Source organism: Gossypium arboreum, chromosome 7 (genome assembly GCF_025698485.1).
Source record: "Gossypium arboreum isolate Shixiya-1 chromosome 7, ASM2569848v2, whole genome shotgun sequence".
Classification (NCBI taxonomy): Eukaryota; Viridiplantae; Streptophyta; class Magnoliopsida; order Malvales; family Malvaceae; genus Gossypium; species Gossypium arboreum.
Window position 1 is genome coordinate 10,073,533 of NC_069076.1, and position 16,946 is coordinate 10,090,478.

The window sequence follows — 16,946 nt, forward strand, 5'->3', positions numbered from 1 at the left end:
TAACCCTAAGCTGATGATACCCAGAACGAAGATCTATTTTAGAAAACACAAAAGCCCCACGAAACTGATCAAACAGGTCATTGATCCTTGGAAGTGGATACTTGTTCCTCACCATTAACTTGTTCAACTGACGGTAATCGAAACATATTCTCATGGTACCATCCATTTTTTTTTTACAAACAAAACTGGTGCCCTCCATAGAGACACACTAGGACGGATGAATCCATAGTCCAAGAGCTCCTAAAGCTGAGCCTTTAGCTCCATAAGCTCCTTCTGCGCCATACGATAAGGAGAGATGGACACTAGAGCTATACCCGGTAGAAGCTCAATACCTAACTCAACTTCTCAATTCGGAGGTAAATCTAATAATTCATCGGGAAAAACATTCGAAAATTCCTTAATTGTTCAAATGTTTCCAACAGAAGAGTCCACAGAAACTTAATCACTTACAAAAGCCAGATACGCTTTACACACTTTCCGAACTGGTTTTTCGGCCATAAGAGCGGAGATCATATTTGATAAGTAATCTCGACGCTCACTGATCATAACCACCTCCACATCATTTTTAGATCTTAGAACTACCCTCTTGGTAGCATAATCCAAACTGACTCGATGCTTAACAAGCCAGTCCATTCCCAGAATCAAATCAAATTCTCAGACTGGTAGCTCCATCAAATTAGTTAAAAACACAACCCCTTGTACCTCTAACAGCACATTCCTATACAGTCTATTCACCTGAACATATTCACCCAACGGACTCAATATATAAATCTCACTAGAAGTGCTCTCAACAGGAATCCCCAAGTTTAAAGTAAAAGAACTATATCATAGGAATGTGTTGACCCTATGTCTATCAGTGTAAAATAAGGGGCATTAAATATAAAGAATGTACCCGTAATCACATTAACGACATCCTCACGATGTCAAGTAGCATAAACCAATACAAACTACATCACCTTAGTCTGATTAGCACCTCTGTCTTTGTCCTCTACCAATACCATTACCACATTTGGCTGGACTACGACCCCTAGGCGGCTGCTAAACTTCCTGCTGAGGCTGAACAAAACCCAAAGCTAGAGCTTGCATCTGATTAGAATGTTATTCGTAATCTCTAATATGGTGCTCCCTCGACTCACATCCCAAGCACGCTCCCAACCTCCTCCAACACTCGCCCAGATAGCGTATACTACAATCACTACACGGTTGAGCCATAGTAGGAGCAACTAGAACTCTAACATTAGAAGACCCATCAGATTTGGATCTCTTCTTAGGCCTCTAAATAGAACTAGAGGGCTCTAAATCCCTCTTATTCTTACCTTTCTCACGGTCTCTATTCTGACGTTCAACGCACTAAACCTCTTTAGTGATCTTTACATTGTCCACCAAAACTGTGAACTCTCACTCTCTCTGTAGAGCTATCAGGACTCTTAGATTATCCCTTAGACCATCCTCAAAACAGACACATTTCTCATACTCAGACGCCTCCATCTCACGAGCTTAACGACTCAATCTTAGAAATTCGGTCTCATACCTGGCCACTGTCTTATACCTCTGAGTGAGGTTCATGAACTAGCGTTTGCAAGTATCCACATAACTCGCCCCCACATATTTCCTCTAGAATGCGGTCTTAAAATATTCCTATTTAACCCGATCTAGCTAAATACCCTCCTCAACTGTTAACCACCACAATATGCCTCATCGCAAAGCAGAGATACTGTACCCTTCAATTTTTACTTAGGGGTGCAGTCATTATAATTCATTATCCTCTTGGTGGCCTCTAAATAGTATTCGACCGCAGTTGGGGAGACTCCAGTGACACCCTTAAACAGCTCAGCACCATTAGGTTATTTAGTTACCAACCCATGGCTCTTAGAACTAGAATAGGACTCAATGACCCTCTCCAACACTCTTAGCATGGCTTGGGACAATGCATCGTCCCCAGCCGAGCGACTATGAGACTCGGTCTCAACAGTAGGTGTAGTCGGTGTCTCGCTTGTATCCACATTAGGCATACTGCCCATCGAGGATGACTTAGCTCGAGTCCCTCTACGGTGCCCGCCACGTCTACAAGTACGAAGACCATGCATTCCACGAGTACTCATCTTATTCAAAGTTTTATCTACATTATGAAGTTTTATGAATCAGTTTCAGTATTTATTAGCAATGTTTTATGCTCCAATTAATTATCAGAAGTACTTTCAGAAAGTTCAGAAATTTTAGTTTTTAACTAACTATATGCAGTTTTAGACATTTCAGAGATTTCTAACTACAATATTTCTAAGTTAAAAGTACTTACAGGATTGGCACCAGAGACTTAGTGTGTCACATACTTACTTTCAGATTAAAAATAAACTTTACTCAAAAAAATAGTTTTTACAAACAAAATTTTTAACCCAAAATTTCACAACCCGAGTTTTGCAATCTGACTCTGATACCACTAAATGTAACATCCCAAAACTGACCTAGATATTATGGCCGAATCTAGGAATATTACAAAGAAAAGTTATAAATCTGACATTTTCATTTTGAAACCTTCATGTAACTTGTTTCTAAAAGAATGCACTTATTTAAAAACGTGTTGTTATAGTTATAAGTTAAAACTGTCAATTGTTTACATTTTCAAATAAATTAGATAATTTGTAGTGGAGTTTCTTAAAATGTTATATTTTGGTAAATCGATTTTGTTTCCTGTTATTTTCAGAAAAATTGTCGTTTTCATAAAAGTTGTTTTATCAATTGTTATGCTAGAATACCAAAATAAAAATCTGAAACCAAAAACAGTTCGAAAAGTCCAGAGAGTCCAAATTATACAAAACTCTCAAAACATAAAATTTAAGTAAGCCAAATTAAAGAAAAACTAGTTTTATGACAACGAAGAAACAACTGAGCTCTCATCTCACCGACCCGCCTAAGTCTGAGGGTTACCTGAAATTATTAGATAAACAGTGAGTGAGTTTTGATAACTCAGTGTGTAATGAAAAACGGAGATCAGTAAAAGCCAAAATTAGGGACTTTCGACGCCATATGGTTGTGTACCTGGCCATGTGGTAGGTCGTGTGAAACACATAACTGTGTGACAGGCCGTGTACGAGGTCGTATGGGCCACACAATCAAGGCCTTTTTGGGCATATGGGCCCAAATTTTAAAATTTTCCCCTAGAGTCATACATGTCGTCTCAATCGACTGTGGGCCTTTCATAGGATCGATATGTGTGGTATAAGCCTTAAAGCATAAAACCTGCTACTTTGTTCAATTGAAATTGACGTAAATAACATTTATATTAGTATTGTGGAACACGGTATGTATGATCTATTCTGTTATGTATAAGCATGTGTAATATTTGTTATACAAGCATGCATAATATGTTAACTCTAGTATTTGTTAATCTGTTTTATCTGATATTATGTCTGTATTTGATGATGGCGTGGGATTTGTATTATGAGGAGGAGGTGTTCTGTGTGAGGCAATATCTCACCTATATACTGGCAGCACTGTTGTGATTATTCTGAAAAGTGTTGTATAGACACTGTGCGGTGTGTAGGGCTGGATAGGTGTTTTATACCCCACGTGGTGTGTTAGGATGGTTAGAGTTGGTGTGTAGAGGATGAGGGTAGGATTAGACATGTCTGTATCTGTATAATTTTGATTCTGCAAAAGATTGAATTTGAATTCTGTTTACATAAATGCGTTACACATTGAGTTGTCAAAAACTCATTCTCTATTTGTTTATTATGTTTAGGTAACTTTCAGACTTAGGCGGGTTGGTGTGACGAAAGCTCAGTTGTGACCACTTTTCTGTAAACTTCATTTTCATAAAATTTACTTAACTTTATGATTTTTGAAAGTTTTGTAATTTTGGGACTCTCCAAACTTTTTGGATTATTTTTAGGTTTAAACTTTAATTTTGGTTTCTAGCATAATGACTGATAAAACAGTAATTTTGAAGGCAACGGTTTTTCCAAAAATAACGGTTTCCAAAGAAACTCCGCTGTAAGACATTTGATTGAATTTGAAAGACGTAAACGAACAACAATTTTAAACTAAATAATTATATCAATATGTTTTCCAAACAATTCAGACTTATTAAGTAACAACAGTTTAGGATGATTTACAAACAACAAGGAAATCGTTTTATAAATTTTCTTCGTAACACTTACAGATTCGGCCATAATGTTTGCGCCGAGTTTGGGGTGTTACACCTTTGTTTTAGGAATTTGTTAATCCACTTAAAGAGCTCAACTAAATTACTCCAATATGATAAAGAATATTTCTTGTTTGACCAAAAACAAGATTCGATGACGAATCTTTTTTAGGAAAGAGGGAATGATGCCAGCATCAAGGCCCAATTTCAGACACATAAACATGATGGGCTTAACTTTACTCAAGGCCCAATTACCCGTTCTAAGTCTAAATAGATTAGAGCCAAATTAAATGTATTGGTCCAAGAGTCCATGACAAGAGGCCCTCAAGGAAGTGGTTTTGAGGGGTTAAACATTTAAGACTCCATTTTAAGGCAAACTTGGCCTATCAATGCAAACCTAAAAGTTGAACTTGTTTGGAAGATATTTTTAATCTTGAAAGAGTTAAAGTATTAAAATGAGCAGTCCAAATGCATACTCTTTTGAATATCAACTCATTTGAAACTCATCTGGATCACCTGAATACTTAGTTGCTTTGTTTTTTTGGCCTAATCTATCAATTGCTTAATTAGGAAGTTTATTTTTAAACCCAAGTTAATTTTTTTCCTTGTAAATTTGGTCTATGACAACTCCCATAAATTTATTTAGTCTTTTATTTCCTCTTTAAGTTTCTTAGGAAGAAAGAGTTACTTTCATAGTTGTCCACAATTTTAGGCTACATTCCAAGTATTTTTTTTCTTAGCCATTCATATTCTCTAAGCTAGTTTTTAGGGATTTGTTTCTTTTTTTTTTTCAACTCCCTTCTTGTATAAATGATTGTGCCACGGCATACAAACACTGAGAAAATAATTAGCACAAAATATATAGATTTAAAAGCAGCTTTTAATACAAGTGTGACAGGTTAGTTATAATATTTATATGTGTTACAATGGAAAGCACGAAGTATTCCAATGATCAAACCTAAGGGATTGTCAAATTGGTAAATGTGTTTTTCAATTTAATTACAAGTTAAGAAATTACTAATCTAGTTGAGTTGGAAATTATTAGTGCAACCAAATAAGATAATATTTAAGATAATTCTAAATTAATAAATAAAAATATTAAACTAACTTTCTTGTTTTCTACTAGAAACAATGCAAATGGATTGAAATGAAGGTTGAATAATTCATGGATTACTAACCAAGCTAATAAACCTATGATGATTATATCATTTGCCACTCTTAGCTGGGGATATTCTCTTGGTCTTATCCTAAACTAAAAGATATCACCTAAACTCTCTTCTCAGTCTCACTTAGGCATATAGATCTTTTCTTGATCTCACTATTCTGCACAAATATATCAAAGTTCTACATGATAGAGTCTCATCTTGGTCTCGTCTACCTAGATCTTCCACTAGAGGTGTCAATCTAGTGTAACATGCAATTTAATACACTTGAACAAATAACTAATCTAGGCATAGATAATAACTTATTTAAGTAACCTACTCATCAACCAACCAATAAAATGATTCAACATATGATTAAACTCGGATTCCATACAAGCATTTTAACAAACACATGGTAGGCATAAACTATAAAAGAGAAGCTTTTGAGAAAATGCTCATTAATAGATTGAAATCTGATGAAGCCCAAGAGTTTAATCTCTTTTCATCCACAAGGTTCCAACAAAAGTGAAGAAACAAAATTTCTACAACAAAAAGAAAAGAAAAAGAAAAGAAAAATGAAAACCTAAACTAAGAAAAGAAGAGTAAAGATTGTCTAATTTCTAACCTAATTTCTTACACTAGTCTAGCCACTTAAATAGTTGATATAACATGGTATTTATAGGCAAAAAGCGTTTAACCTAATATTGACAATTATGCCCTTAAATGAAAAGCGACTTAAGTTTGTTTGGACACAAAATTGCCTTACAATTCTTTTCACCCATCAAGCTTTGGTGTCGCGACACCCAACCTTTAGTATTGTAACACCCTCATTAGTTGGCTTCAAGGCTTGTTTGGGAGCTTCAATATTATTATTAGCACCTTCTAGTGTCGCGACTTGGCAGTCAGGCGACCTAACTTCCTCACTTTGGTGTCTGGCCTTGAGGTTGTGACTTTGGTGATTTAGCATCACTACCATGGAGGTAGGTGTCATGAAATCACTCCCTTGATGTAGCGACTTCAAAGGCAGGCCACTTGAATTGTACTTTGCTAAAGTCCAACTCCTTGAGTAGTGATGGATGGATTGGTGTCGCAACACCAAGACTATGGTATCAGGACCTTAGCTATAGTGGAGATTTTTCTTCACATTTTTTCCTCAACCACATTCCTACACAAGCTCATTTCAACCATTAAATAGCCAATAACATAAATTTTTCATTTTGAGTTCCAACAAGTAAAAGAAATGCAATAAAACTAACTTCTAATATGAAATTTAATAAGTAACGAAGATTAACAAATAGTTTCATAAAACACTTGAGAACAATCTTTTTAAGTGTTAAAAAAACTTAATTTGGTGTATAGAAATACAAAAAATCAATAACAAGGGGTAGTCACCCACAATGAAGGGACCCAACTTTGATTTGGATAAAATTACTCTTTGAGTTTTTCTCTTTTTGCAAGAAATATTTTCTTGTTTTTTTAGAAGATTTTTCAACTTGATCTTCTTCAAAACTATTGGTGGGAGTTCTTCACCCTTCGATTTTCAAGTTATCTAGCTTCGAGGGTCAATTAAGACATTAGTGGAGTTTATTGAAGCTTTTTCTTCAAGGGGTTTCATTGGATATCTTTCTTCCTCATCTCATCACCATTTTTTATCATCCTTCCATTTTCCATCTCTTTTTATTTATTCGTGAATTGTTCCTAACTTATTTTTCTTTTAATTTTGGATTCAAGAATTCATATACAACATCATCTTCTTGGAGAACAAGATTCAACTTTTCTCCTTCCAAAATCCATCAATCATTAACTAAAATTTATCTCTTGTTTCATTTTCTTTCTTTTCAAATCTATTTTATTTTCATTCTTTCTAATAATTTTTTGTTTAATAAATGAATAATGTGGATTTTATATGTTGAATAATGTTAATGTTCAAGTTGTTATCTTGTGTCATGACACATTGTAAATATGTTCTTTAGTATAATTTCATTTTATATACATATATATTGATTCCAAATTATGTTAGCATCATTGAGTAAACATTACTCGGAACACAGATTTGTTTGTTTCAATGCACAGATCTTGATCAATTTTTATAGTAGCTTGAAGGTTTGCAAAGCATCCAAGAGTCAATAGCTCAAATCGGATTAAGTTTGTGCCTATTTGTCTATAGATATAATTAATGGCATGTACCCAAGTTAAGTTTTTTTTGGTTAAATGTTATTTTGATTGTTTTAATATTATTTGGATAGTAATAGACCTACAAGGTGTGATTTGATTTGTAACACCTCTCGCCTGACCCGATCACTGGGTTTAAGTTACGGGATGCTACAGTCATTGTAATTATATCATTTAAACAAACATCCATGTCATAAATACATTTATAATATGATATATAATTAAATTTGAGCCTTAATCAAGCTTAGAAAGCTCTTTTATAGACCCCGAGTGTGAAATAGGACTAAATTGCAAAGTTTTGAAAATTCAGGACTAATGTCATGATGTCACCTTCTCCACATTGTGACATCATCAAATAGTTTGTCACGTCAAGACATCAAGCCACTTGACATCGCGACGTCACATACTATCAGCCAGCGTTGCAACGAGAAGATGTGGTTGTTGAGAGAAGCACTCTGTTTTTGGTATAAATTAGGCCATTTAGTACATATTTCATGTTGACCTTTCAATTAACTCAATTGGTGCTTATTTGCATCACATTTCTTTCATAAAAACATACAAGAACATACTATAACAATGCATTAATCCATTACCCAATCAACCATTTCAAGATAGCTTCAATTGAAACATCAAAACATGCCAACTTAACTTATTCAAATTCAACTTATCAACCATACCATTAGCCATTCAATATCATCATTTTACCTATATCATTCCTACTCAAACATACTATTCGCATAGCTTACACATTACCAAACAATCAAATACAAGTAAGCATTAACCTTATTAGGAACCAAATATTATAAAGGATTCAAACTAGAACTATCATTCAAAATAAACACAATCGGACTAAAACAATCAAAAGACAACCGAGTCTATCGTAGGATATTGTGGTCTTCGAGTTGATCTGATCGATAGGTTTCGCAATTCAACAATATATAAGGAGAATGAAAAGCAATAGGTAAGCGTAACGAATTTTCAGCAAGTCCATATGAAATTTACTTAACTTACTTGAACATTTCAACAATTAGGCAAATAAAACACATTGGAGTTAAGCATAAAACCCCTTTGGCATCTTATACTTCTATATACAACTCCACAAATACATTAATACGTTAGTTTTAATTTTCAAATCATGGGCTTATATTACAATCATACAAATATAACTTTCCATGTATGTATAAACTAATTCATACTCAAATAGAAAACATTTATAGTTCCAATTCACATACGTTCATTTCAACCATTTTGTACCTGTTTAACATGTTTTCATTTCTGTTTTCGCCTAGGAAACCCTAGTAAATTGAACTCGAATACATGGGATTGATTTGATAACACAAGTTGACATATTTGGGTTGCTCACACGAGCTTCAGACCAGGGTTGCTTAAACGAGCTTCAGAGAATCCGCAACACATGTTGGATCTCAAGCCAACGTACAAATCCTGATCAAACACTTGTTTTCCTTTTTTGGACCCTAATGGCATGTCATTTGTATCCTAATGATTTACCAAGTTCACTTGGGCACTGTTATCATTTCCATATCATTTCAAACCATGTAACATCATCAAATACATATCATTCAATCATATAACAATTTCACATCCATTCAGTACATCATTTCTATATGTAATAACCATATATCTCATACGTTACGATTTAGTCCTTTAGATGCCAGAATCTTCAAATTTACGATTAACTTAAACTAATAGACATTATAAAATCATTCAAACAGCAACAAACAAGACGTCGAGGACTAATCCAGAATTTTGCCTTTTCCTCGATTATCCTCTGATTGATTCAAATCTCGATCTATACGATAATTCATTTCAATTTATTAATTCCAAATACTTTATGTCATCTTATTATATGCATATGCATATGTCAATTCAATTTCATTTTTAGAATGTTTACTACAATTTTGCATTTTATTCAATTTAGTCCCTAAAATTGAAATTATAACTTTCAAATTTGAGCCTCGATTTTGAAATCTATCTCAATTGCATCCTTCTAAGACTCTCTACTATCCATAATTACAAAAATTTTATAGCAATTTCAGAATATTTACACCTTAGCCCATATGTTCAAAAACTAGCAACTAAACTTTATAAACTAGTCCTTTTTCACTTTTAAGCTTAAAATCTAACAATTTAGTATCAAAAACTTCAAGAAATCAACCATGAAAACTTCTAAAAACTTTAACAGTTTTACAAATTGGTACATAGGTTAGCTAAATAAAGCTCCGGAACCTCAAAAACATAAAAATTACAGGTAAAAGACTAAATTGAGCATACTTATGAATGGCCGAAAGTTTTGAAGCATGAAACCCTAAATTTTCTTTTCTTGTCCGTGAGATGAAGAAGATGATAAGAAATTGTTTTATTTTCTTTTAATTTTGGTTTATATACTTTGCTTAATAATTGATTAATCTTAATTAATTAACTAAATTTTATTTAACCTAATTTTAATCTTAATTAACAAACTTAGTGAATGTCAATTCAATATCACTACCGTTTGTTGACTTTACAAAGGTTGAACTGCTCAATTGGTATTTTGGATAATTAAAAATCTATAGCGATTAATTTTTACCACTTTTACAATTAAGTCATTGTACCTTAATTAACTATCCAATTAAGAAAATCAAAGGACCAAACTTCAATTAAACTTTGTACTAAACATCGTAAATATTTTACAAACTTAATCATCGAAAATGGGATTCCAAAACTATTGTTTTAAACACCACTAAAAAACAAAGCAGTTAGTGATTAATTTTAATGCTTCAGATATGATCAATGTGCTTGTTGATAAGTGTTAGGTTACTTATTTAACTTTGTTAGATTGGGATGCATTGATTACCATGTCATGAGAATGTTTGATCATGTTTTTGCTTGTCAATTTGATGCATTTGAGATTTGTGTAAATTTTATTATGTTTTGTATGTTAACTGCTGTTTAGAACTTGAAATTTTAATGCCATAAGCCATGGAAATGAATTGGTATTGCTTAAGGTCAAGATACGTGCATTCTTGGTGCTTTCGAAGTCAAACAATTAAGTTTCATTGCAACGTACTCTTATCTCGAGGCCACGACTTTCTTGTCCAACATCGCAACTAGGCCTTTTCATGCTGCGACCTAGCCAAGCACGTAGGGACGCTATGATATCCCCTGTTTACACATCACAACTTCACCTATTGTTTTAGCATTAAGTCCCTAATCATTTCTAAAGATTCACAAATGCCTTCGTGGGGCATGAACTAAACCGAGACATGTCCAATTAATGTATTCTAATTATCGGTATTGTGTTTATTCATGATTTTAGTTATTGTTGGTGATTTTGATGTTCGACTAAGTTAAGGTATTTAGTGAAATGAATGAAATAGTTTGGGTTGCTTTGACAATGTAATGTAATATCAAACATTCGAATCTAATAACTAAATCGAGTGTGGGGTTTCATAGGCTAATTTAACTTTTTTAATGGAAAATATATGGATGAGTAACGAGGTATACAAATTGAAAATACAGAGACCAAACTAATAGAAAAAATAATATAAATACCAAAATGATCATTTAACTATAGCTCAGGGGCCAAAAGAGGTTACATTTCTTTCATCACTTGAGCTTCATCCATTAACTTCATTCCGTCATAATTATTACGGAACCTTAACATGACAATCAAAAATCATATGTTAAATATTTCAACAAAATCCATCAATTGAAATGAAAAAATAATTCCATCAATTTATGAGCAATTAGAGTTTAGAATTTAGTTTAGAACACATCAGGATTCAGTGATAACTCTCATGAAACTGAAATAATAGGATCAAATCTCTAATTAATTTGAGAATCCTTAATTAAACTGCTTTTTGATGTTTCTTGTAACAAAATGAGTTTAAAATTCTGTACTGGATTTTATTTGGTACATCAGTTTCTAACAGGAGACAATCTTGTCACATTTCCTGAATCTTCTATGTAACTTTCCTCAACGCCGATTAGTTCTCATCAAAATTTCAGACATTTCGCAACAGATTTTGCTGTTTCGACTCTTCATTTTTCTAATTTTATGGTACAGGGTACAATCATCCTAATGTAAAGAAATATTTAGAAAAAGATAAAGCATACAAGAGTCGGAAACATACCCATATAGGATACTCATCTCCAGAAATGAGTAACATAGGTGCTAACCTTCATCTCTGCTTGTAGCTAAGTATGGTGGATGCTGCAATCATGCTTGGACTATAACTGGGAGGGCTCGGCTTCATACCCTGCTGTTCTGTGTTGTTCAGTGTTCTGTTCGGAGGGCATAGAAGTTCCATAACTTTCTCAGCAGCTGCAATTTGTTGCTGCTGGAGTACTGCATTGTTCATCAATTCCCTACAAAGACTCAAATCTTCAATTCACATTTTACCAAGTTAAGAATCATGAGACACGGAACTCCATTTTTATTGACACAGTAAATATAGAGGAAAGCATCAAATGCCATCACTAAAACAAAAGTTTCAAAACCTTGCTCAATGAAAAATTTACAAAGGACGATCTGTGTTTGTATTATAAAAAATATCTTACTTGAGCAAGAATGCTACTTTTGCAGGTGTGCAAGCTTGAAATAAAGCTTCAGGAATAACAGGAGAATCCAAGAGGATGTTGGGAAGTGAGATGTATGGTATCTTTGCTTTGTAGCGAACGAACCACTCAGTAAGGAGATGAGCTCTATAAGTAACTAAACAAGGTAACCTGGCAAGCTGCAACTCCATAGCAACAGTTCCTGAAGTACATAAGGCAACAAGGCTTGCCTGCAAAAATTTAATCGAAATATAATAGCGCTCAAGTCCATGAAATTTAAATTACTGGGTGCAAATGCTTTACTCGTACATGAGTAACATAGAAGATTAACTAATATGGAAAAACTAAGTTCCAAGAAAACATGAATTTTTTCATAAGCTTCCCCAGCAACTTTTACATCAAACATTTCGGAAATACTTTTGATTCATGGTCAATCAAACAAACAGTTCAATTACTACAATTTCCTCAAATCAGAATCTGGAGTTTATCAGAAGAAAGTATTCTAAGGAAAAAAAAAAGTTCAATTTTCTAGTCAATTGAACGAAGAACTCCTCAATGCAATTGAATATATTATAAAACTGAATATCTGTGAATTTCTTTAATCCCTTAAGTTGACTGTAGCTGTGATCTGTGAATATCTCACTGAAATCACAATCAATGATAACATATCCTATGAGCACTGAAGGACTTACATTGAATGCATCGTATTTCAGCTGTGGGGTTCCTCCTGGAATTAATATAGCAGGCACAGGCCACTTATGAACAGCTTTAGCAATATAGTTGTCCACTAGTTGATTGGGAGCCACATGGATGACCGTTACCAGCTCAGGGAAAGAGTCTTTTAACAGTTTCATTGTGTTTGAAAAGATGGGAAGCATTCTAGTGACCTCTTGTAATCTGCTTCCAGGTAGCAAGGTAATTACCGTTGCTCCTTTATAAATTGCAAGTAATTGTTTAAAATTTAAGAACAGAAATAGATTATAGTTAAGCAAGTGTGACTCACAGCCGTACACACTACAAATAAGCAAACAAATATACACATGCACACAAAAGGAAATGAACAAAAACAGTTTCTAAATTCTAATACATTCATTGATTTAAAAAAAAAAAAAATTGCAGGTTTTGATTGATCCCAACAACTTCAAGAAAAGAACTACCATAGAATGATTATCAGAAAAAGAGAAGGAAAAAAAAAAAGAATAGCCGGAAAGTTGGACCATAGATGTTATAAACATTAAACTGATTAAGGGTAAAAGACAACATACAGAAACCAAAAGTCCAGAGTAAAGGGCTCATACTGATGATAAATATAAAGCAGAAAACAACTTGAACTTGTAAGAGTGAATCTTAAATAATGGAGCAATCTCCACTCTTAGAGGTACTGAAAATTTCTCTAATTATAGACTTAAGGTTAAACTATAAAAGAGGAAAAAAAAAAAAACTGCTGACTTCCTAGAACTTTACTAGGTTATCTCCACATTACCTGAAGCTATGGCATATTTTTTTCGAAAATCTCCACCATTTCCGGTTATCTTCCACTCATGCAATGCAGTTTCCTTTCCCTAAGCATACATTTTTCTCATTTGTTAATGCTAAAATAACCATACATACACGTGCCAATAGGAACATATGTACTCTTGCAAAAAACTATTTGGAGAAAGCAAAATCGTAAGTATTGAAACTTGAACTCCCTATTAAGTTTTAGGAAACAGAACAATCCCATACTATAACAATTTATACAAGAAGATAAAATGATACCAATATATAACAGGACAGCAGAATGTGAATTCATACCATGTTCAGTTCTAAAACATCTTCCAGAATGGGGTGACCAACAAAAGTTGCATTCAATCCATTTAATTTACAACCTACTTCCTCATTGGGAAGTATACAGAACACATGATCCACAAATTTAGATAGCCCTTTGAGTCTTGCTTCACCTCCTTTCCATGCCCAGAATGATGGTGCTACATAATGAAAGTGTACTGGTCTATCTAACCTTTGTTGATTGTATCTAGCTGCAAAAAATAAACATTCCTTATGTTCCGGCACATAATATCGCACAGACAATATGCAAATACACAAAAAATTGATCCTAACTCCAACACATTGGTGATATTACCCCGTAACTGCTTAAGTAGACGAAAAGAAAATCCCTTCGAGTCCACTGTCACAACCACGTGAGGCTGGAACTGTAATGCAGCCTCCACAGTTTCCTTCAATTTTACCTGACATTTCAGCAAATACAAATGGTCCATCAGTAGTTTAGTGCAAAGTTTTTTTTTTTTCAAGGAATCCTCCAGGTTCATTTTATGGTCCTCGAAGACTAATCTTTTCAGGATTCATGGCTGCCCCTCCCAACAAAGTCGTCTCCAAGATTCGAACCTGAGTTCTCCCCTTGGAACTGCAATGTGCCTTAACCAACAGTTGTTGGTAGTGCAAACTTTTATGGTAAAGGTTCAATCACCTTGGTTCCAAACTACTCACTCTGAAATTATAGAAGTGTGGTAATAATTCCCAGATTCCCATTACTGCAATATTCTCCATTGGGAACAAGGATTTCAGGCCTTGATTGGACATCCTGGACCTTATTATATACACAGAGAAAATACTTTAGAAAGAACCCCATGAGAGTTCAGATAACTAACATCAAATTGATTCTGCCAAGTTGCCTAGTTGCAACACATATGGACATAAATCTCCCCCCCCCCCCAACCCTGGGCCACCTTTTTTTAATCTACTGAAACAGATAGAAATGATATAAACAATGGAAATAGCTTTCCTGAGTTCTTTCACGTCTGCCCTTTCCTTTTTACTTATTTTTATTACTCTTTTTCAGAAAAAATAAATCAAACCCATACTCAAAATTCACCTAGCTAATGCTAAAAATACAAAGGCAATGATATATAGTTAAAAAGCATACCCGCCTACACCCGAGAAGCGGATAGGAAGAGGGGAAATCTTGTTTAAGGAAGCCATAAGACGACAGGCAATGGAATCTCCACTAACCTCTCCTGCAACAATGAACACTCTTAACTCCCCTTCACTGGCGGCTCTGTCCATTAAGGATTTGCTTGAAACCCATAAATATCTCCTCAATGGTGTCTTCAAACAAATGCTATTCTTAAATATATTCACACATTGAATCGCTGCCAACCACATCGATATCTTCGGTATAGTATTTCTATGAGAACAGTTGAAAAGGAAATGTGATGGAAGCAAGAGTAGTCTAGTGCAGTAGCCGCAACACTCTTCCGCGGTTTAGTTTGCAGTTCGAAGAAAACTAGAGAGCAATGTAAAGGACCCAACAGTTTCGAGACAACAAAGGCCCATGTCTGATGCAAACATGGACTCACATCCATGGCCTGGTTAATATATATTAATTCCATATCTTCTATTTTTACTAGGAATATCAGTGGTTTAAGTTTCTATTTTTAAAATTATTTTTAATCAAATGATTTCTAATTAATTTTATCTTTTAATCAATACTTACAAATAATTTATTTAATTTTAATCATTTAATAAATTACATAAAAATAATAATAATAAAGCTAACTTGACTAAATTAGTTTATGGTTATGAAGATGGATGTTGATTCTCATAAGCTTCATTTTGAAAGCACCATTTGCATTTCTTTACTAACATGTTTTCTTCTACATGAACCAAAAAGATAACATATGGCAAGAAAAGAAAACAGATAACATATATAAATTTTACAATAAATTTTCCTATCAAGGATTAACTTTTGCCTTTTTGCCTTTCTCCTTTCTGCTTATTTTTTATAAACTTTTTAATTTTATTTTTTCTATAATATACTTTTAAATTTAATTAAATTTTATGAATATTATTAAAATGTTAAAATTTTATTCTATCCCTTTACTTAAAAGTAGAAGTTAAAATATTATATGTAGTGTAACGCCTCATACTCGACCCAATCGTCGGGTCCGAACTACAATATGTCACATTCGTTGCCAGAGCAGCTACAATCAAATATAATCAATTTATACCAATGCACATTTAATTACGAGCTATTCATGAATATAATGTGATTTACAAACCTTTCTGAGTCTTTAAGCTTACGAAAGCTCTAATGTTAACCTAAGATTGAATTAGGACCAAATCATAAATATTTCAAAATCTCAGGTTGACATTGTGATGTCGAGGATTCCTTGTCACGACGCAACATATTGAGTAGGTCTCATCATGACCTCGAGTACACATTGTCGCAACATGAATCTTGAGCTGCTTCTTGTTGCGACGTAATATACTGTTTCCATAAAAATCAATATGGTATAAGTTTGAGAGACCTATAATAATACTTTACATTTCAGTTACAACAAAAACAATAATATGCCAACTACATTCAAGCTAAAATATGCCAAAATGATACTTCAAAACAACATCAAGCAACCAAGATTTAAATTCAACCATTTCGATACAAAACCTGCTTAAACACTAGGTACATATCATATACTAATCAAAAGAGAACTTTAAAAACTTTGCTGAGTTGTGGATCGCTAGCTAGATGCTAGATCAACTGCTCAATCTATCTAGAATCTACTATACCTACGTATAGAGAAAAAAAATCGTACACTGAGCAATTACGCTCAGTGGTAATTTTCATATTTCAAGTCACAACATGAGCATAATCAATATAAGAATTCAATCCAAATATGCAACAATTCAATTAAAACAATTTGCATATTCAATATAAAAATATCATTCTCCTACAACATTCCATTTGATAGTGAAACTAACATTTATATCATCCATTCTATTAACAAAGATGTAACATATCTAATTCAATTACTTACATATACATTTATGTACCAATTAGATATTTAATCTCATTTTCATTTATATTTTATACAACTTCATCAATTCACATTGTCATTTATAGGCACATATGATTATTCATTTGCTATGATCATCAT

The 16,946-nt window shown here is 33.5% G+C and overlaps 1 protein-coding gene across 3 annotated transcripts; it reads right to left on the reverse strand.

Moving 5' to 3' along the window:
- Window positions 1-10,900: 10,900 nt before the first annotated feature.
- Window positions 10,901-15,347, reverse strand: LOC108487384 (probable lipid-A-disaccharide synthase, mitochondrial). 3 transcript variants are annotated; one of them, XM_017791714.2, is made up of 9 exons: window positions 14,936-15,343; window positions 14,500-14,599; window positions 14,135-14,240; window positions 13,807-14,030; window positions 13,496-13,574; window positions 12,705-12,943; window positions 12,016-12,242; window positions 11,589-11,823; window positions 10,901-11,111 (listed from the first exon to the last, which is right to left on the reverse strand). In XM_017791714.2, exons 1-8 carry the CDS (start codon window positions 15,172-15,174, stop codon window positions 11,637-11,639), a joined length of 1,401 nt encoding a protein of 466 aa, XP_017647203.1. In that variant the 5' UTR covers window positions 15,175-15,343; the 3' UTR covers window positions 10,901-11,111; window positions 11,589-11,636. The 3 variants fall into 3 exon arrangements, with proteins under 3 accessions (XP_017647203.1, XP_052886390.1, XP_017647202.1); XM_053030430.1 differs by lacking the exon at window positions 10,901-11,111 and having other exon boundaries at window positions 11,280-11,823; window positions 14,500-14,593; window positions 14,936-15,347; XM_017791713.2 differs by lacking the exon at window positions 10,901-11,111 and having other exon boundaries at window positions 11,280-11,823; window positions 14,936-15,347.
- Window positions 15,348-16,946: the final 1,599 nt, after the last annotated feature.

Coding starts and splice junctions, on each gene's coding strand:
- LOC108487384 (XM_017791714.2), bottom strand. CDS start 15,174: ATGTGGTTGGCAGCGATTCAATGTGTGAATATATTTAAGAATAGCATT. Junction 13,575..13,806: donor ATGTTTTAGAACTGAACATG/GTATGAATTCAC, acceptor ATGTATGCTTAG/GGAAAGGAAACTGCATTGCA. Junction 11,824..12,015: donor AAAGTAGCATTCTTGCTCAA/GTAAGATATTTT, acceptor GAGTCTTTGTAG/GGAATTGATGAACAATGCAG.